Genomic DNA, 19,685 nt, shown 5'->3' on the forward strand with positions numbered 1-19,685 from the left:
TGACCGGGGGTGTGTGTGTGTGTGTCAGCATTTCAAGGAACAAATAAACATTTCCGAAAGGAAAGCCTGTTTCTCAGATCCATGAATTGTTAGAGGCTGCAGAAGCTAAGCTGTTACAAACGCCTGCCACAAACCTCTTCAGGGCTCTTGCTGGAACAGGCCAACACGGTCGCTTCGGTAAAAGGCTGGGCACTGTATCATCTTTTCTGCCACTAATTCCAAGAAGAGGGATATTCTGCGCAGATCCAGAGACCATTCCTTCCAGTGCCTATTTTGCATTTGAATAGGGCCCCTGTGCATGGAGAGACTGCAGCTTTTCAGATCCCAAGCAGCATTTGAGTGCCAGGCAGGGGTGAAATGCTCCCGGTTCGGACCGGATCGCCTGATCCGGTAGCAATGGCGGTGGGTGGTTCAAAGAACCGGTAGCAAAAATCCCTGCCCCCCCACGTGCCCAGGTGAGCCTTGCGATCATCAGAGGTTTTTTTTTTATTATTTTAAAAGCATTTTTTCTTTGGCCGAAAAAATGCTTTAAAAAGTAAAAAAAAAAAAGCCTCTGATGATCATGCGGCTCAGCTGGGATCGTCAGAGCCTTTTAAAAGCATTTTTTCTACAATCTCTTTGGCTGAAGAGGTTGTAGAAAAAATGCTTTTAAAAGTAAAAAAAAAAAAGCTGGCCACGCCCACCCAGTCACATTATGCCCCCACCAAGCCACACCCACAGAACTGGTAGTAACAAATTTTACATTTCACCCCTGGTGCCAGGCCATCTGTGGCCAGTCACAACCGGATTGCTGTAAAAGTGTCCAGAAGCCACAGGAGGGTATCTCAGACCTCCAAAGAGTGTCGGATCACACGGTAATGGCAGTGCAAGGAATTGGCACCCAGCAGGCCTCCTGCCCCAAAGCAAGAACTCGGTGGCTCCATCCTTCACAGGTCCGTCCACTCACGTGAGCAATCTGAACTGGAACTGGCAATGATCAAGGGCTCAGGGAGCCCTGTCTGCATTTGGTAAAAGCCAGAATGGCATCATGTTCTCGACCTCGTTGGGCAGCAGGTCACGTGCCTCCCCAAGGACGCTGGTCTTCTGAGCTGGGAGAGCCACACGCCGGGAGGTTTTGTCCTCCAGGGCCCCGAGCAGACGAGACAGCCACAGCAAGTTTGCCTGGATCAGCAAACATGGGAGTTAGCCTAGAAGGGGGCAGCGTTAAATGCCGATTATTCACCGTGTGACGGGAATCCAGATCAGCCTCTGTGGGTTAATGAGCTGCAATTAAGTGGTGCATAAACATTCTTTTACAACAAAAAGGAACCCATCAGAGGAAGAGGCAATGCTCAGAAGGACCACGTGACACGAGGCAGCCTGTCTGTGTGGAAGAACGTAATTGCGACCGACTGGCTGGCTGGCTGGGAGAAGGAGCCAGGGTTACATGGACACTTGCCAACCTTCATTCAAGAAGAGGCGAAGGACAAGCGTTTCCCCGCATTTCCTTCAGAGAAAGGCCAAGACAGGAAGAGGGCGATAAAAACTCTTTGAGTAACCAACTTGGGAAGATGATTCTGAAAGGACTGGCCTGACCTCTGGAAAAACACCTGTTTGTTGGCCAGGGAGGCTCGCTTCAGGGAAAGATGCCCGTTTACACTGGGCCTGGATCCTGCAGGGCAGACAGGAAGCCTCACGGAAGAGACCCCGGAGGGGGGGCGCTCATGCCCTTTCCAGGCCTCCACCAGCCACACTGCACAGGAAGCAAACCTTGAACCATCTCAGATGACTCTGGAAGAAAGTGGAGGTTTTGGTCCCTCGGCCCTGCCAACAGTTCTGCAGACCCCCCCTCCCAATCTCCTTAGTGGAGGAATCAGCCGCCGTGCTGGAAGCCCTCTCTGCAAAAACCGGCTGCGCAGGGCCACCCACCATTGCGCCAGACTCGGCCAATCCACACTCGCACACAGAGTATGGCCAATTGTTGGAGGCTGCAGGGCAATTAAGCCAAGGCCAACCAGCAGTTTAAAGTGGGGTGACTAAATCAGCAGAGAAGCATCCCTTGTACCCCCAAACACAAGAGACTTGGGGGGGGGTGAGCAGGTGTGTGGCTCAAGGGCCACCAAAATTTCTAAGACAGACAACATCAGAAGGGAAGAGAAATTCCAAGTGCATCTCCTCCAGATGCCAATTTTGCCCAGTGGTTGCCTGAACCAAGGCAGGTGCCTCGGCAGGGATGCCGGGGGGGCGGGGGGGCAGGAGGGTGCCTGGCCATCTCCCCACTGGTCTTTGCAATGGCACGGCTGGCCGTCTTCTGCACGCAACCTGCAAAAGGGCCAGGTTCTCCCTCGTTAACAGCCCAAGCAAGCAGAACCGGAGGAGATGGGGGGCACCTGCACCCCCTTTCAGCACCAAGCACCAATTTGGAGAACCGATCTCAGGAAAGACGAAGAGCTGAATCCCCCCCCGCCCGCCCCCCATCCTCGCCCATCCTAAAAAACTAAGATACATTCTGGAAAGTATGCTCTCTGTATTTCTTTTCAGGACATCTGTGATACAGGGTTCATCTGGTATAAATAAAGTATAAAATCTTACAAGTTGTTTTTTTTTGTCATTATTTTAACAAAAATACTAAAAACTTATTAAAAGCTGAAATCAAAGTGGGGCGGGAGACTCTAGCAATCACACAGGATTTGGAAACACTGGTAGAAAGTGGAGATTAAAAACACTCATTTGGCGTGATAAAACACTCCTGGCCGAGGATGGGTGGGGGGCCTCTTCTGCCCCCAGCCCTGAAGAGTGGCCCTTCCAAGTCCTCTGGGAAACTGCTGCTTCTCTCGTGGGGCTCAATACCGTCCGAATGGGTTGCTGCTCTGTTGGGGCTGCGTATCTGGGGTGGGGGGCAAAGACAAGAGTTAGAGGCTGGGAAGGGAGGGAAGGAGGCGGGTCGGTATTTGGGGCAGAAGCTGGCTGGGCCTGGGAGAAGGAGGGCCCCTGCGCAGGAGGTGCCCATTCCCTGACTCTGGCAGGACACAGCTCATCAGCTCCCCTGCGCATGACAAGTTCTCAAGTGCAGCTCTGAGCCTCTGCTGGGCCTCCCGGCATGCCCAGCTAGCCAAATGTGTGGGTGGGGCTCCTGCCTGCCCATGGATCGTCTGGGCCCCTGGAAGGGGGGCTCATGGCGGAGAAAGGGATGGGAAAAACCACTATGGGAGCAGCCCCTTTCTCCCCGGGCTCACAGGCGCCAGAGGCTCAGTCTCTTCTACGAAGCTGCTGAAAGTTCTCAGGTGCTGCAGGGGGGGCTGAAGCCCTCCCCCTACAATCCAGCCCTTTTCTGCAGAGGCAGCAGGAGGCCAACTCCAAGGCTGCCCCACATGCCAGACGCCCAAGCGGCCCGCCTGGGAGGCCCCTCCCTCGGTGGCTGCTCTGAAGCTTCTGCGGAGCCCCACGGCTGAAGGGCGCAGGGGGTCCTTTGCTCATCCATCTGGGTCAGACACCCCAGCGAGTCACTGCTCTCATCGGCCAGGTGGGGAAAGGAAGGCCTGGCAAGGGAAAGGGAGACCCACAAGGGACCCTGGGTTCCCCCTCCCACGAAGCCCTCTCCCTTGCCTTTAGGGCCACCTGTTCAGGAAGGCAAGAGGGGGGCAACCCTGCTCCCTTCCCCTAAGGGGGGCCTGCAGCCCTGCCCGGCTGGCTGAGGGACGGGCCTGGGGCCCAGGCCTTACTGGAGAGCTGCTGCTGGAGCTGCCGGACCAAGGCGGCCGTCTGCTGCTGCTGCTGGGTCTGCTGGAGGCCTTGCCGCTGGAACTGCACAGAGGGGGAGGCATCACTGAGGGTGGGGTGAGGGGGAACACCCCCCCCCCGGGAGAGGGTCCAACTTACCAGGGGTTGCTGAGGAGTCAGGCCTTGCATCCCCAGTCCCGGCGGCTGGCCCTGGGCTTGGGGCTGAGGGACGGGGGGGACGGGGGGCGGCTGCTGGGGGGGCGGCTGCGGCTGTTGGGGCTGCGGTTGCGGGGGGGGCTGCTGCTGCTGCTGCTGCTGCAAAAAAGAAGGCAGACGGAGGGAGACCCTTAGCCAGGGGCCCCTGGGAAGACGGAGGGAGGGTCGCCTCCTTCAGACCAGGCGTCCCTGGCAGCCATTGAGGCAGCCTGGACAACCACCACCCCACTTTTAGACCCCTCCCCTTTTGCCCCAGACTCCTAGCCCCATTGTCAGCCCCACGGATGGAGAGCAGGCTGGAGCGAGGAGGCTGCTGCCGGGGTTCCTGGCTGCTCACCCGGAGCAGCTGCTGCTGCTGTTGCTGCCTCAGGTATTGCTGCTGCTGCTGTTGCTGCTGTTGCTGCTGTTGTTGCTGCTGTTGTTGCTGCTGCTGTTGTTGCTGCTGCTGCTGCTGCTGGTCGGGCAGAAGCTGGCTGGGCCGGACCCCCGCGGGGACCCCTTGCGTGCTCAGGTGGTTGATGCTGCCCATCATGGCCGGCTGCTGCATCGGTTGATGGGGGAACCTGGAGCGCAGGACGGGCAGAGCCGGGGCATCAGAGAGGGGCCTTTTGGGCAGAGCCTCGGCTGGATCCGGTGGGGGCCGATGCCATCCCTGAAGCCTGCTCCCTGGGTACCTCTGTGCGGCGTTCAGGGCGTGCCCGTAGGCAGGGGCCTGCTGGTGCACGTATCCGCTGGGCCTCTGCATAGACCGGACGGCATCGACAAAGGCGGGGTTGGCGCTGGGGTGGCTGTTCTGATAGGTCTGGCCGGAATACGTCGAGGGGACCATGGTGCTGGCCTGGGAGGGATGCTGCTGAAGGCCGAGGTGGGGCACCCCGTATGGGGTGTAGCCCTGTAGGGAGAAGAGGGAAGGAGCAGGAATGGGCTGGGCAGGTGAGCTACGGCTCGACCGCTTTACACAAGAAGACAGACAGTCTCTAGCGCTCCTGCCGAACAGAGACCGGGCTCAGCTCCACCAGCTGAGGGCTGGAGCTTCCTTCCCAGTTGCCCACCCTAAAGCCCCCGGCCAGGAGAGTTTCCCGGAAGGGAGCCGAGGGCTCACCTGCGCTGGCTGCCCGGTTCCATAGGCTGTCGTAGGAGGCATCTGGCGCACTGGTGGCTGCCCCAGGATCCCCTGGCCTTGCTGGGGAGACAAGAGAGAGGCCTGGCACGGGCAGCTGGGGCACAGCTGGTGCCCTGCAGGGGGCTGTGGATCCTCTCCAGCTCTGAGACTTTTCCTTCTGGGCACAGATGCTCTCCCAAAGGACAGGCGGAGGGGTGAAGGGGAGGAGATCTTTCTCAGGCGACCCCTACTCTGCAATCCCCCCTCCTGGGCAGCTTACCAGTTTGGCCTGCAGTTGCTGGCGCAGGAGCTGCCCCCCAGGCACAGGAGGTGGCGGCGGCTGCTGCCTATAGACGGCTGATTTATAGGAAGGGTCCATTCCCAGCATGCCCATGCTGGTTGGCAAGACCCCCGCATAGGGGAGCCGATTGGGCACCAGCTTGCCGATGGGCATGCGCACCGGTCGGTATGACGTGTCCAACCGAGGGCCTCCTGCAAGGAGAAGAGCACCTGGTCTTTGCTGGGTGCCGCCAGATGGAAGAGGCCAGCAGGTGCCCGAAGCACCCGAGGGAGGTTTTTTTTTTTTTTTTTTGTTTACATTTATACCCCGCCCTTCTCCGAAGACTCAGGGCGGCTTACAGTGTATAAGGCAATAGTCTCATTCTATTTGTATATTTTTACAAAGTCAACTTATTGCCCCCCCAACAATCTGGGTCCTCATTTTACCTACCTTATAAAGGATGGAAGGCTGAGTCAACCTTGGGCCGGGCTCGAACCTGCAGTAATTGCAGGCTTTTGTGTTCTTAATAACAGGCCTTACCAGCCTGAGCTAAACCGGCCAAGGTTGGGGGCAGCCCAACAGGGAACCCTGCTGGGGAAGCCGCCAAAATCCAATCTCAGGGAGGGGGCAGAGGGTTCCACCCCCCGAAGAGATATCAGACTTTGACTGACCTGCTGGGAGGGGCTGGTTCTGGGCATAGAGGCCCACCGGAGGCTGCCCATAGGCCAGGCGAGACATGGAGTTCCCCGGCTGGTGATGCAGAAGATCGGTGGGGATGCCAGCACCATAGGAGACGCCCCGGACTGCATTCATCGAGTATTCCTGCTGGGGAGGGGGTGCCAAAGGCCATGAGCAGGGGGAGAGGCTGGAAGGGCTGGCCCAGCCCCGTGGAGGGTGGGGAGGGGAGATTCACCTCGTTCTTGCTGGCAGACTGGGCCCGTTTCTTGTTCTTGTTCTTATTCTTGTTCTTGGGTTCCGCCACAGAACTGCCAGCGCTGGCGCTGGCCTTCTCCGCCTTGGCCGGCTCGACTGCCTTCTTCTCCGGCTCCAGGGCCACCGGGGTGGGGGGCTCCTCCTCCTCGGGAGGCAGAGGCAGCGGCTCCAGGTAGTAGCTGCGGGGCTTGGGCTTCAGGTGGGTGTGATAGAGGAGCAGCCGCTGCTGCTCTTCGAAGCGGGACACTTTGCGGTCCACCCGCACCGTCCCAAACCAGCCCCAGGACAGCGGGGCAGAGTGCTTCAGGCCCTCGAAGAGGTCCCAGGGGGAAATCTTCTGCTTGGTGGAGACCTGCAGGCCCTGTGGGGTGGGGTAGAGAGGAAGGAAAGACAGCCCTGGCAACTCAGTGGGGGGCTCCGAGGGCTGCCCCCTCCTCATTCTGACCCCCGACCCCCCTCCAGCAAGAGCCAAAGGGGCCCAGCCAGAGGTCCAGGGAGCCACTTGCCTCCTTCTTGAAAATGGAGTCAAAGCCGGCAATCTTGTTGCCTTTGGTGTCGATGAGGGAGCCCTGCGGCTCGCAAGTGATCACGTCCCGGGTCTGCTTGGGCAGGGGCAGCAGCTGGCGCACTTTCTCCAGGCTCTCCGACTGCCGGTCGCCCAGCTCTTTCTGCACAGGGGGGAGCCGTTCCAGGGAGAGCCGGGCTGGATCCAAGGGAGCTGCACCACCACCCCAGCCGTCCCACCCTTGATCCTGGGGCTCTGGACCCTCCCTCCCGCCCACTGCCCTCAGGCACCAGAGCTTCACCCAGGAGGAAAGAGAAGCCGAGCCAGAGCCAGAGCTCCAGGGCAGCCCTTCCCTCCCAGGGGGAATGGGGGAGGGGAGGGGGCTCTGGGTTACCCGCAGCTTCTTGACCAGGTTCATGTATGCCCGCTTGTTCTCCTCCATGCTGCCTTGTGAGATGCTGGACATGTCGGCGGCCAGAGTGCCGTTGATCAGCACGCTGAGCATGTCCAGGACGGTGGTGAAGAGCTCACTGGAAGATCAGGGCCGGAGGGGAAGGGGGGTCAGTGAAGGGCAGCGGCAGCAGAAGCCCCACTGGCTCCGCCAGGCTTTGGGCAGGCAGGGAGGGAGGGAGGGCTGCCAATTCCCACGGCCCCTTGGGGCTCTTTACGCGGGGAATGTGGGACGCTTCTGAGGCATAGGAACCCTGTGCCCCAACAGAGTGCTGAGGGCCTGGGGTGGTGGTGGTGGTTGTGTCCCAGGGGAAGGAAAGGCTCACTTGTTAGACTGCATGTCCACCGTGCCGCTGCTGATGATGTCCAGGAGAAGCACTGCCCACTCCGTGGTCTGCTGGGTGCTGCGCTGCACCGTGTCAAACATGCCCCCCACCTGGTGGGAAGGACCACATGAGCCCCCTTCCCACAAGAAGGCCGGGGGGGAGCAGAGAAAGCAAAGGAGGGGGGTGTCTTCCCTGCCCAAGGCAGTCATCCCCGTCCTGGAAGGGGGACTCCTTCAAAAGGGGAATTCTATGGGAGGGGCGAGGGGAGTCCATTAGCTCCGGATCTGTCTCCCAAGATTTGGGGAGCAGCCTCCGGGAGGCAGGAGGGAGCCCTTTCTGTGCCCCACAGCTCACCAGATTCAGCCGCAGCTTCAGCGCCTCGTGCATCAGCTGCTTGGCTTTGCAGTCATCCTGGTACTGGTCTTCGCGCCAGTTGGTCACAATCTAAGAGGGCGACGATGGGAACAGCCCTCCCTCAGCAGACAGAAGCTGCTGGGGGGGGGGGGCTGGGAAAGGGAAGCCCCCCCCCACTCCCGGAGGAAATGCGGCCAGAAAGCCACCTTGGGATTCCTCTGCTTACCTGCTGGACCTGGCTGTACAAGGAGGTGAGGAGGCCCTCGCGCTGCTCGTCCTGGCCCTTCAGGCAGGTGAGCACCAGGGACAGGAAGGGCTGCTGGCTCAGCAGGGTCATGCTGCAGGCAAGGGCAGAGGTTGGGTCGGGCTCACAGGGGCTTCCCTCCCCCCTCCAGCTCCCTCACCTCTTCTGCTTCTGTCGGTCTCTCTCCTTGCGGGACGAAGAGCCCAAATGCTGCCCCTTCTCCAGCTCGTCCCCCGCTGCCTTCAGCACATAGCCCTGCACAGAGGTCGGGAGCTTGGCGATCAGGGGCGCCACCAGCCACACTCCGGACCGTTCCAAGGAGCTGGATGGGCGAGAGATCTAGGTCAGGCCACCCCGACCCCCCACCTCCAGCCCCCTCCCCGCTTCCCCCGACCTCTGCTGACCTAAGGACAGGCTTGGCTTTGGGGTTGGCTGGCATGAGGTTGGGGCAGCTGCCCAGGCTGACGATGCCGTTGGTCTCGGCCGACTGCTGGAACACTTCGATGGTGGCCTTGGCGATGTTCTCCAGGAGGGAATTCATCTCTTGCTGCAGGAGGCGAGGGGTGTGTGTGTGTGGGGGGGGGGAAGAGTCAAACTTTGAATCCCTGGCAAGAGGACAGCTGTGCAACTCAGCCGGGATGAACTCCGGGGCCCCTTGACCCCACCCACCCCCCGGCCTCCCCCAGGGACCTCAGCCCCAAGCCCTTACATTGCTGGCCGTCTGCTTGATCATGAGCTGCAGTTCGAGCAGCGACTGGCGCATTGTCCACTGGTCCAGGTTCTGCAAGGAAGGCCGGCGAACACGTCTGTCAGGACGGCCCTGCTGTGGGGCCAACCCTCCCGCTGACTTCTTGCCCTTCTGAAGAGCTGGAATTTCGTGGCACCGCTCATCTCTGCACATCGTGAAAGGAGCCGGTCCCTCCATCTCACCCCCCACCGCCCCGGTGCCTGCAGAGGCCAAGGCGCACCATCCACTTGGCCAATGCCCCCTCCCCCCCCAGAAACCTGCAAAATGCGCTTGATCCTCTGCCGCTGGGGGTTCTCGCCCTCCTCGCTGTCGAGCAGCCGATGAGGGTAGCAGATCAGCTGCATCAGCCGCTGGGCCTGGGTGCTGCTCAGGACAGGGTCCTGCAGGTCGTTGCTGTCCTCACACAATGACTTCAGGCATCGCTCGCCCACCCATTCCTGTGGACAGAGGGGGAGGGGCGTGCCAATGACCCTGGGGGCCTCCGGCTCTGCCAGCCAGCCACACCAACCCGTCTGCACCCTGCTTTCCGAGGCTGGCAGGGATCTCCCCACAGGTATGCCTGGGCCTCAATGGGCCTTAGCACCAGGCCCATCCGAGGAGCTGCACTGCCCACCTATGGGCCAACGGTTGATAAAACGCTACCCCCATAAGGGCCGTCGGTCTCACCTGCTGGCAGATGCTCCTGAGGACATACTTGGCGTAGACATCCAGGCTGGCCGTCTCAATAGAAACCATCCGGCCGGCCGGCTTCTTGTCGTCATCCAGGAGATCATCCACCCCTCCCGGGTGGGAAAAACCAGAGCCCTTCAGTTCGGCATCCCCTGCAACCCGGAGTGTGACTAATCCAGTGGCCTGACTCAGCCACACCAACACTCCCCCCCCACCCTTACCAGCTGTGTCCAAGCACGTACCCAGGACGAAGACGGCCTTCAGCACTGCAAAGACGGCTCCATCCACGATGCGATTCTGGGAAGCAGCCAGCAGGTGCCTGTCGCAGGACGAGCGGATGCCCACCGAGGGCTTACCTGTGGAGAGCCCGCACTTTCAGCCCTGGACTGACCGACATCAAGAAGGCGCCCCAGTCAATCGTGGGAGAGCCCAGGCCCAATGGCTTACTGCTATCCTGCTGGCAGGGATTCAGCTGGGGGGTCTTAAAGAGGTGCAGCAAAATTCGGCAGGTCAGGCGGGCCCCGGGCTCCGAGTCCTGTTCACTGCAGGCTGCAAAGAGAAGGGCGGGCGGGTTAGCACTGGGCCTCTCTCCCAGACTCCTTCGGACGGTGTCCCAGCCGGATGCTCACCAGCATTGAGGAGAGAGGGAATGGCCGCGCAGCGGATCAGATCCTCCAGAAGCAGACACTGGCGGGCAATGAGGATGGCCACAAAGGTCGCCAGAGAGTCGTGGAAGGACAGATCGCTCACCTGCAGGTAAGGAGGAAGGCAGCTCGGCTGAGCCTCTGCCTGTATTACCATCTACATGGGCACTGCTGGGAGCAAAGCCAAAAGCCAAGGCAGGAAAAGATCAAAGTTACCGCCCACTGGCTCCGGGGGATGCAGCTGGTGGCACCAGGGGCCCTGCAGTTGAGCCCAGAGAGCGCCCTTCAAGCACATGCAGCCCTCTTCACCAACTCAGACATTATGCCCGCTCGGCAAAACCTCCCTCCCTGTCCTGCCCTTACGTCCACGTTGCAGAGGAGGTCGTTGAAGCCACAGGTCCCATTGTTGGAGGAGCAGCACAGGGCCTTCAGCACCCCCAGCCACTCGGCACTCAGCAGCTTGCAGTATCCAGTCAGCTCCGCACACAGGATGGCAATATCATTGACCCTGGGTGGGAAAGCAGGGGCCGGTGAGGGCCTGGCTGGCTTCCCAAGGCTATTAGCCAGGAGTTACAGAGGGGTGCCAGCCTGGAGGTGTGCATGAAGACCCCTCTTCGAAACGGGATTCTCAAGAGGCAGAAAAGGCCATAATGCGGAGGGACAACATAAGTCTGGCTAATTCAATAAATCAAGCTGAAACTAACATGAGGGGTGATTCCAGCCTCTACCCTCAGGAGCTAGGAAGTGGGGAGAAGACAGACGGAGGGCCAGACCTCCTGCCTCTCCTCCTTGCCCATAGGCTTCCTTCCTCTGCCCCTCTCCCCAGGGAAAGAGGGCGCTTGCAAGAGGCATCAGCAGTCCCCCCCATGGCACCTCGCCCGGCCTGGCCCTCACCGGTCCGGGTCGTGGTGCCCCACGCAGACATGCATCAGGGCATTGCAGACGAAGCTGTAGCGGTTGGCTGGGTTGTCTGCCAGGCTCTTGCCCAGGTTGGTGTAGGTGAAGTTGTGGGCAGAGGGGTTCTCGATGGTGTCAATCATGAACAAGGGTTCCCACAGCATGTTGGAGTCCGAGGGCTCCACGTTGCAGTAGATGGTGTTCTTCACCTTGGAGCAGAAGTCGCTGCGGGGGAAGCAGGAGGTGAGGCCTGGGCAGCCCCAGCCGGCCCGGGAGGGTCTCCAACAGCCCCCTTGGGGGAGATGCACAGAGGGAGCCAGCAGGCCTGGGCCGGGAGAGGCTGGCGGGAGGGCCACTGACCTGAAGAGCTCCCCAAATTTACTCTTGAGGTGGCTGCAGGACGTGTACAGATCGTAGAGGTAGGCCAGGATGCAGCGCTCAGCCGAAGAGCCATCCGAACGGTTCATGCCGTGCTTCACCACCCCGCACAGCCTGGGACGGAGGAGAGAGGAACGTGGCAGAAAGCCAGGGGGTGTGCTGAGCAGGCCCTGCCCCTCACCCCAACACCCCCCGAGGGAGCCGACCACAGAGGGCTGGCAGCCTCCCCTAAAGCCTGTGGAGCGAGGCGTGTGCCCAGGGCTCACCCTTCAAAGACCTGGGCCATCTGGTCCTGGTTGAGGATAAGGCAGGAGTGGTAATGCCGCAGGACGGCCACGATGCACAGGCACAGGCTGGTGGTGTAGCTGCCCACCAGGTCGGAGGACTTGAGCAGCAACTCGGCCTCCACCACGCTCAGCTCGTTCAGCAGCTAAGAAGCGGAAAGGGCAAGTGATGCCTGTGCGCGTTCCTTGCCTGCCCTGCCTGCCTGCAGCCGAGTTCTGCTTGTGCCCTTCTGTGCTCGGAGACTCAGAGGGCCTTTGGGTGAGCATTTCAGCCCAGCGTTGGGCTTCCAACGGGACCTCACAACCCATCTCGGCCAGGGACAAACTCTCTTTCTCTCCCGAGCAAGCCCAGGACGGGACCCTCGCCTTTGCAAAGTGGGGTGGGGGGGAGCCCTGTCCTGTCAACCCACCTGGATGGCAAAGTCGATGAGCCCGCTGATGTTGAGCGAATACTCCATCAGGTCGAAGATGAACTGGATGTGCTGCACCAGAGGCAGGTGGTAGGACATCCCTAAGGCAAAGCTGGTGATTTGCTCCAAGACGTTGCGAGATACCTGGAGAAGAAGAAGGAAGCGTGGTGCCCGGCAGTGTCCCCCTGGGGTCCCCAGAGCCCAGCCCCCTCCCCCCAGTGCTGCTCCGTCTCAGTTCCTGACCCGGCCGGAGGAAGGTACCTGAGAGGTGACGAGGTGCTGGTCGAAGTGGGAAAGATGCTGGAACTTGGCAAAGATGTCCTCTGCAGTTGGGAAGGCCTCTGGCTTGTTCCTCTTCCTCTTCTGCCCTTCCTCGCCCCCTGCCCAAGGGAGGCACATGATGATGACCTTTGCGGGTCCCAGTGGCTTCCTCCCAGCCCTTCGGCCTGAGCGGCCCCACCAACCTGTCTCCGCCGTGCTTTTCCTGTTGAGCACCTTCAAGATGTCTTTGCTGATTCTTTTGATGGCATGCCGGGCCTCGTCGCGCTGCTTCCCGACTCCAAAAAGGACCACCAGACGCTGGTTGCACTCGTGGCTGCTGGATTCCTCCTGGGAAGGCGGGAAGGAGGAGAAGAGCAGGCCCGGCTACTGTCTGTGGGGAGATTCTCCAGCCAGCCCCACCCGGAGGCCCTTCCTTTCCGAGCGGAGGCACCTTCCCCCCCTACACGCCCAGCAAACTGCAGCTCTTCCCCACTGACTGCAGCCCGGCTCACCGCCTCTCACCTGGGGAATGGGGAAATGTGTGCAGTACTGGATGTGCCGAGGCTGGTCGTAGAGGGCAGCCAACGTCCCATCTGCCCCCCGGTCCTTCTCAGGGTCCAGTTTCTCTGGGGAGGGGCTGGCTTTGGACTCACAGTGCATGGAAGGAGAGAACATCTGGCGGGAGGGAAGGAAAAGACAGAGAAGTGAGTGGACTCTGCATCTTGGCAGGGAAGACTCTGCCCCCTGAAGGCTGGGCAGGACCATCCTCCACCAAGAGCTTCTGCCTCTCTCTGCATGGCTTCTGCCCCGCTCGAGGCCTCCACAGGCCCCAGGCAGAAGAGGCTGGGCCTCCTTTTCCCCCAGGCAAGGCACTGGAGGGCATCTGGAGAGCGGTGGCTCTTTGGGGAGGAGGCAACCCAGTCTGCCAGGGAAGGAAGGAGGGAACTAAGGCGGCCTCTGCCACCAGCACTGGGCTCCCCAAAGACCAGTCAGGATGCCCGGCCAGGCCGTACCGAGAAATCAGTCTTCTCCATGTCATCAAAGATGGCACTGGAACTGTGGTCGATATCCATGTGACATTCTGAGAGGCTGGCATCCTGGCAGAGAGAACAGATGACGCGCCCCCTGAAGCCGAAGCTGCCCAGCCCTCCACCCCCCCACCCCCAACAGAAGGAGGAGGGGCTTCCATCTCAAACCTCCAGCTTGATGCTGTGGCTGCCCTCCCGCTCCTTCCGGTCGTGGTGCTCCTCCGCAGCATCGTCAAAGGGGGAGGCGGGACGGGGCCCGTGGTCGATGGCCAGGTCGCCCCGTGAGATCAGGGCGCACATGTACATGTTGGGCGAGAAGACGTCGTGACGGATCAGCTCGCAGAAGAGCAGCACCAGGTTGAAGAACTCGGCCCGCTCTTCCTCGCTGCTGGGGTCAGCTGCCAGGGAGGGAGGGAAGGAGGGAGGCATGAGGGTCCAGATGGCTTCTGCTTCCGTCCCTGGCCCAACCCCCTCCCTGCCCCTCAAGCAGGGCAGCCGGGGGTGGGCTTGCTCCGTACTTAGCATGGGGGCCTGGGTGTCCAGGAACTGCATGAGAACCTCTTGGAAGACTGGGGCGCTCACTGCCGACAGGGAACCTGAGGAGATGGAGCCCTTTTCGTCCACCACTTCCGAGTCGCCGCAGCGCTGAGCACAAGAGCAGAAGGGGGTGAGCCCCGTGTCCCCCGGGCCCTCCCGAGCCCACGTTTGGCCCCCTGCAGAAGAGTTTCTGCTGGAACAAACACCCCACTGGTGGGACTGTTTCCGTGGCCTCTTCTCCTGCAGGGACTGCCTGTTCTCAGGCAAGGGAATCTGTCGTTCCCCCACCCCACCTTTTCTAGGACAATCCTCTTGGTGCCGCATTGGGACTTTGGAAGTTTTCACACCCTCGTCTCTGGCGTTTAGAGGACCATCACCCTGAATATTTCACAGGCTTTATTATTCTATTTCAAATGTTTTATGATGGTTTTAAGGTCTTGCTGAAGAATTTACACTGGATGTCATGTTCACTTGTGTTTGCAGAATGTTCAAATTAATTTCATGGGCTGAGCACAAAGTTTTTGGGGATGAAAACATAAATTTGTAAAGCACTTTCAAAACGTCTTGGTCACAAATGTCCAGTTCCAACCTCAAAAGAGCTCTGACCTGGCCAGATATGTCCAGCCTTGTCCGTGGCCACGGGGGTGATCAAACAATCCTGGTCAAGTCACAACGGGGCATCCCGGAATATCAAGCCCAACGGATGTTTCCTTTTGAAAGTCTGCCAATCCCCACAGAAGCACCGCTGGGCTCACCTCGGCCTCTATCTCAGATTGCCGCTTCTCCAGCAGCTTTGCCACCACCATTGCCCGGTGCCGTCCTGACCGCTTGTGGCTCACGGCCCACTCGCAGAGCAGAGCCACCACGGCATCGTCATCGGGGGAGATCTGCCAGGAGACGAAGGGGGTAATCTGCTGGAAAGGCCAGCCTAACCTTCTCCAAGGCAAGCTCCCCAGAGCCGCTGCTTCCTTGCGAGCGCTGCACGGGGGAGACCATCAGCTGAAGAGCCGCAGCGCTTCCTCCAGCCTCCTAACCCCCAAGAGAAGCCGCAGCCTGCATCAAGCTGCCTCCCCCCGGTTTAGGCTTCGCTCTCAGGCACAGAGACTCGGAGGAACACGGAGGCTCCTTAACCACCACGGGGAGAGCTCTCCTTCACTGTAAGCTTAACTAGCCCATTTAAAGTGATTTCAGCTAGGAGCCTTGACCGCCGCCTAGCAGCGGCGCTTCCAACCTGGCTGTCCTGAACGGAATGCTTCGTGTGCTGAGAGGACACAGGAGGCATCCTCTGGTCATGCCCTCTTCCTGCTAGCTCCCATTTCCCCACGGCGGAACCCAGGCAGAAAAGCCCCTTCCCCCACCTCATGACTGTCCTTGCTCGGCCCTCCCCCGAATATCCTGTTGTACAGAGAATCCAGCGAGTTGCTGAAGTCCGAACGCTCGAAACTGTGACTGTCAAGGACTTCTAAAGTGTGGAGTACCCGGCTGATGGTGAACCCTGGAAGAGAAAGGGGGAGATCCAAGGCAGGGAGCCCCACTGCCCACAGAGCACTCCAGCCACTCAGGCACAGGTGCAGCCAGGGAGCGGGGCAGAGTCGGGACAGGGGCTACCTGCGGTGGCTTCCTGGCATTTGTCAAAGGACCAGCGCACTTCCACGGCCTGCCCACGCTCCTTGATCTGCTGCTCCGTCTCCCGCAGCCTCGCCCGGACCTGGCAAGGAAGGGCATCAGAGGAAGAGCCTGGAGCCTGCCAGGAGCCTGAGCCAACCAGGGAAACAGGGAGGGAGCAAGCCTGGCACAGCCCCCCCACAGCCCCAGGTTGGCCCCAGCCGAGACATGGGCTGCTGCTCACCTGCTGTATGAAGCTGGCGTTGACCCCTGGCATGGGCAGGTTTGAGGGGGCAATGGGCAGGTGGTCGAGGGGAGAGCCCGTCTTGATTCTGCTGTCAGTGAGGGAGTAGTGCCAGACAAGGGCGCTGGGGCAACACAGGACAATACTCTGAAGCCAGAGAAGGGAGGAGACGAGGAGGAGGTTGAGCTGGTCAGCCATTTCCACAGTACTCTCTGATCCCCAAAGCCAAATGCTCCCTGTGCATCTGCACCCCCCACCCCACCGTGTGTCTCCAGCGGTGAATCTGCTGTGATTCTAAGGGCAGCTCCTGTCCTCAGAAGTGGGCAGTTCTGAAAGCAGCCCCACTCCCGAGGCTTCTTATCTGCCCTCCTCCGGCTACTATGAGCCAGCCAGGGAAATTCTCCCTATGCTCCTTCTGGAGGCCTTTCCTCTCAAAATGCCGCTCTGACCTCCCCACTAGCCCTGCGGGATCCTGCAAACGAGGCGCTTGCCTGGAGGATGCAGCTGAGTCCAAAGACAACGGGGCGATGCTGGGGGCACAGCAGCAGGTCGCTGAAAGGGCTGGTGGAAGAGTTTCCCGCAGCCGGCTGGGGAGTCGGGGTGGAGGGGAGCGCAGGGGCTGCCTGAGAGGGAAGGTGGTGAGCTGGGTGCCCACCGCTGGCGTCCAGCAGAATGGCAAGGCGGCGGGTGCAGAAGTAAGCCAGGCGCCTGGACAGGTAGGCCGACTGCACAAACTCACTGGAATACTGTGGGGGAGAAAAGAGACCAGGGCTGGAGGCTGTGGCATTAGCTTAGCCCAGAAGCCCACTGCTCTCTGGGGCCTTGCAACCCACCGGGCATTCCTTCCAGACCCAGAGCACCAGCTGCCGCCCTCCATGCTCTGTGCCGCTGAAGTGACGTAAGGTGCCCCTCCAGCTAAAGCCCTCCCTTCCATACAGTTCGAGTCCCACTTTCCTGTTTCAGTCCTGGAGTTTCCAGCCAGCTCAGCTGGTCCCTCTCCTGAGTTTGCCTGGAGGGGGGGAGGGCTGACCTGCAGGAGCAGCGGCAAGAGCAGCTTCAGGAGCTCGTCTTCGCCGGGCCGAATCTTCTCAAAGCATTCGAGCACCCAGGTCAGGAACTCGTGCCGGTCCAGCATCCCATCCTGGAAGGAGCAGGAGAGGCACACGGAGAAGGCCGGTGGGGTGAGGCTCAGCTTGCCCGCCTTCCACCCACTTTCCACCCAAGGGGACCCCGCAGTCAGACAGCGGCCACCTCCCTTCCCCACTCTCACCTGGAACATAAACATGGCCAGCTTCTCATTGTAGTCCCACTGCTTCACCGAGTGCTCCACCTCCTGGGGCATGATGCTGGAGGGTGAGCCGCAGGCTTGTGCCAGCAGCTGCCGGTGAAAGTCGGCGATCTTCTGCAGCTGCTCCCACAGAAACTTGGTGATAATCTGTGTCCATTCTAGAAAGGGAGAGCGGCCTTCAGTGGCAGGGACGAGGCCGGACCTGCTATGGGACAACATGCACAGGAGGCAAGGGAGACCAGGGACAGCCAGCTGGGGGCGGGGGAAAGCCAGACCGTCCTGGTGATTTGGGGGGCAGTAGAAACGGCTGTCATGGGAGGAGGTTGAGAGAGGCCCAGTTTGAGGCCGGAGCAGCAGCCCTTACCGCTGAAGGGGTCAATGACATGCCGCTTCTTCACCTTCGTTTCTGTAATGGCAGCGTAATAGGCACAGGTCATCTTGATCAGCCAGGCAGCTCTCATCACAGGCACTGCATACTTGGCAAGGTAACTAAATATCTCCTCCTTCTTGCTGAAGATGGGCACCTGCCAGGGAGCAGAGCAGGGGGAGGCCGATTTACACACAGTTTGGTCAGAGACCTAGCCAGGAGGAAGGCTAGGAAGCCAGGCATTGGGTGAACTGCAGCCCCACTGCTCTCCTCACAAGAGCCACCCTATTTCACTGGCCCGATCTCGTTCTTTGATCTCCCTCCACAGCACCTGCTCCATGTCAGGGCTGAGCCATTGAGAATTCCTGCCCATCCCTCGCATTCTGGCCTTGCCTAACTCCCTTCTCCACCCAGGACTCCTTGCTCCAAGTCCTTGCCGAAGCTGTCCAACATTAATCCATGACAGTTTACGGATGTTCTGGGTCTCCCGGCCTCAGCCACCCCTTCCTTAATGTATCCCGTCTTCATCTAGGGAGCCTTGGCAGTGCGGTACCTTTTTAGCCAGGTGGGTGAGGGGTTTGGTTCCAGCCAGATCGTTGAACCAATTATTAATTGCGCTCTGGGAGCGAGCCGTCACCGGCCAGAAGTTGTCCTTTTGGTTCACCTGCGGTTTCCGACGGCCAGTGTCGGGCAACGTGTTGCAGCGCAGCTTTTCGGCAATGATGCTGCTGAAGTTGGAACTGATCTGCAGAAGAGGAAAAGGAGCTTTCAAGCTTCTCCGGCCACAAGGCGCTCCTCTGCAGCCTGACGCCGGTGCCTTCTTCCTCTTTTTTGAGAGGCTGCGTTTAGTGATGCAGTGCCAGGCCACAGGACAGTCTTCGCCAGCTCATTCCTGCTGCCCACAACTTCACCCCGAATCCAAAGACCAGATTAGGGACAGGGGAAAGTCCAACCAGCATTTGCAAGGTGGATCCCGGCTTCCCCCAGACCCAGGATCACTGCTCCCCCACCCGCCAATTGCAAACTTTCAGCTATGGGTGAGAAACACGGGATGTGAGACCCCACCCTGAGCTCTGGGGGGATCCACAGCCAGGGCGGTCCAGAGGGGAGGCGTTACCTTGGCGGGGTTGAAGTTGACGTTCTTGGCGCTGCCGTGCTCGTCTCCAGAAACGGCTGGCTGGTTGTTGAAGCCCTGCTTCACGTTGAGGGCCGTCAGCTCATCCTGGGGGAGGAAGGCCAGAGTCAGCAGCCGCTCTCCCCCTCCGTCTCCCCCACGGCCCTCCTGCAGCCCCCTCCCCCAGGAGACCCCAGGGGGCTAAGACGAGGGACTCTCCCTGGGGAGAGACGGGGGGGGGGATCCCGGGGCTTCTTTAGCATCCAGACACCAGCTGGATACGGGCAGGAGGCGGATCCCCGGCCAGAGCCGGACAAGGCTCGCCCAGCCGCCGAGGGGGGGGGATGGGAGTGGGGTAGGAGGGGCTTAGATGGAGCCTCCATGGGCAAGAGCAGCCTGACTCCAACGGGGGGGGGAGGCGGGGTCCGCGGCCCCCTCCCCACCCGGACCCCTTCTTCCTCCGGGCCGCGGGGGGGCGCTGCGCCCTCCGCCCTGGCCGCAGGGGGCGCCGTCCCGGCCGGGGGCTCCGGCCTCGCTCACCTCCTTCTGCTTGGGGTCCTGCGGGTAGACGTCGGGCGGTCCCAGGCGCGGCCGCTTGAGAGGTCGGTGCTCGTAGCTCAGCACCCCGAAGGCCGCCATGGCCCGCCGAGAGGCGCTGCCGGCCCGCCCGCCGACCAGACTCAGTCCCGGACACCGGGTCGGCGGCGGCGGCGGCGGAACCAGCCGAGCCGGGCCGACGGCTGCCGGAAAAGGCCGAGCGCGGGGTCGGGGCGGACGGGCCGCGCCGAAGCCTTCCGAGGGCCGCTCGGCAGCGTAGGACCCGGGCGGCGCCGGAATGGATCGCGCGTGGCTGCGGGGGGCGCGGAGGACAAAAAGCGGAGCACCGCCGCGGCGGTCGGAAGCAATGACGCGCCCGGCCGGGGCCCTCCCTCCTCGCCGCCGCGCACGGAAATTGCCGAGGGCGGGCGGAGGTGCCCGAGGACGGCCTGGCGTCTCCCCCTGCAGGCCGAGCTCGGTCACTGCAGAGCCCCGCAGTCCGACAGGTCGAGGCGGAGGCGGTGCTGCGTCAGGGAGCCTCACCTGTTGGGTCACTTGGCCGGTT

The 19,685-nt window shown here is 60.8% G+C and overlaps 1 protein-coding gene across 3 annotated transcripts; it reads right to left on the reverse strand.

Moving 5' to 3' along the window:
* Nucleotides 1-2,680: 2,680 nt before the first annotated feature.
* Nucleotides 2,681-19,640, reverse strand: MED12 (mediator complex subunit 12). 3 transcript variants are annotated; one of them, XM_058197048.1, is made up of 44 exons: nt 19,124-19,639; nt 18,587-18,691; nt 18,023-18,214; nt 17,467-17,626; nt 17,085-17,260; nt 16,845-16,955; nt 16,306-16,560; nt 15,815-15,961; nt 15,574-15,673; nt 15,324-15,460; nt 14,721-14,852; nt 13,947-14,073; nt 13,597-13,826; nt 13,414-13,497; nt 12,923-13,075; nt 12,604-12,748; nt 12,401-12,519; nt 12,140-12,283; nt 11,712-11,875; nt 11,428-11,559; nt 11,065-11,292; nt 10,534-10,678; nt 10,156-10,276; nt 9,974-10,075; nt 9,769-9,882; nt 9,524-9,678; nt 9,115-9,294; nt 8,819-8,890; nt 8,514-8,656; nt 8,270-8,431; nt 8,092-8,203; nt 7,866-7,955; nt 7,512-7,621; nt 7,130-7,265; nt 6,737-6,898; nt 6,211-6,591; nt 5,969-6,122; nt 5,298-5,527; nt 5,018-5,098; nt 4,590-4,807; nt 4,253-4,478; nt 3,859-4,014; nt 3,702-3,783; nt 2,681-2,866 (listed from the first exon to the last, which is right to left on the reverse strand). In XM_058197048.1, exons 1-44 carry the CDS (start codon nt 19,220-19,222, stop codon nt 2,823-2,825), a joined length of 6,516 nt encoding a protein of 2,171 aa, XP_058053031.1. In that variant the 5' UTR covers nt 19,223-19,639; the 3' UTR covers nt 2,681-2,822. The 3 variants fall into 3 exon arrangements, with proteins under 3 accessions (XP_058053031.1, XP_058053030.1, XP_058053029.1); XM_058197047.1 differs by having other exon boundaries at nt 3,859-4,011; nt 5,298-5,509; nt 5,969-6,119; nt 12,401-12,748; nt 19,124-19,640; XM_058197046.1 differs by having other exon boundaries at nt 5,298-5,509; nt 5,969-6,119; nt 12,401-12,748.
* Nucleotides 19,641-19,685: the final 45 nt, after the last annotated feature.

Source organism: Ahaetulla prasina, chromosome 11 (assembly GCF_028640845.1).
Source record: "Ahaetulla prasina isolate Xishuangbanna chromosome 11, ASM2864084v1, whole genome shotgun sequence".
Lineage (NCBI taxonomy): Eukaryota > Metazoa > Chordata > Lepidosauria > Squamata > Colubridae > Ahaetulla > Ahaetulla prasina.

Excerpts from the sequence above, each read along its gene's own strand:
- MED12 (XM_058197046.1), bottom strand. The coding sequence starts at position 19,222 with ATGGCGGCCTTCGGGGTGCTGAGCTACGAGCACCGACCTCTCAAGCGG. Across the intron at positions 18,692-19,123 it reads AGGACCCCAAGCAGAAGGAG|GATGAGCTGACGGCCCTCAA; the intron begins GTGAGCGAGGCC and ends TTCCTCCCCCAG. Across the intron at positions 6,120-6,210 it reads AGTCTGCCAGCAAGAACGAG|GAATACTCGATGAATGCAGT; the intron begins GTGAATCTCCCC and ends CCTCCCCAGCAG.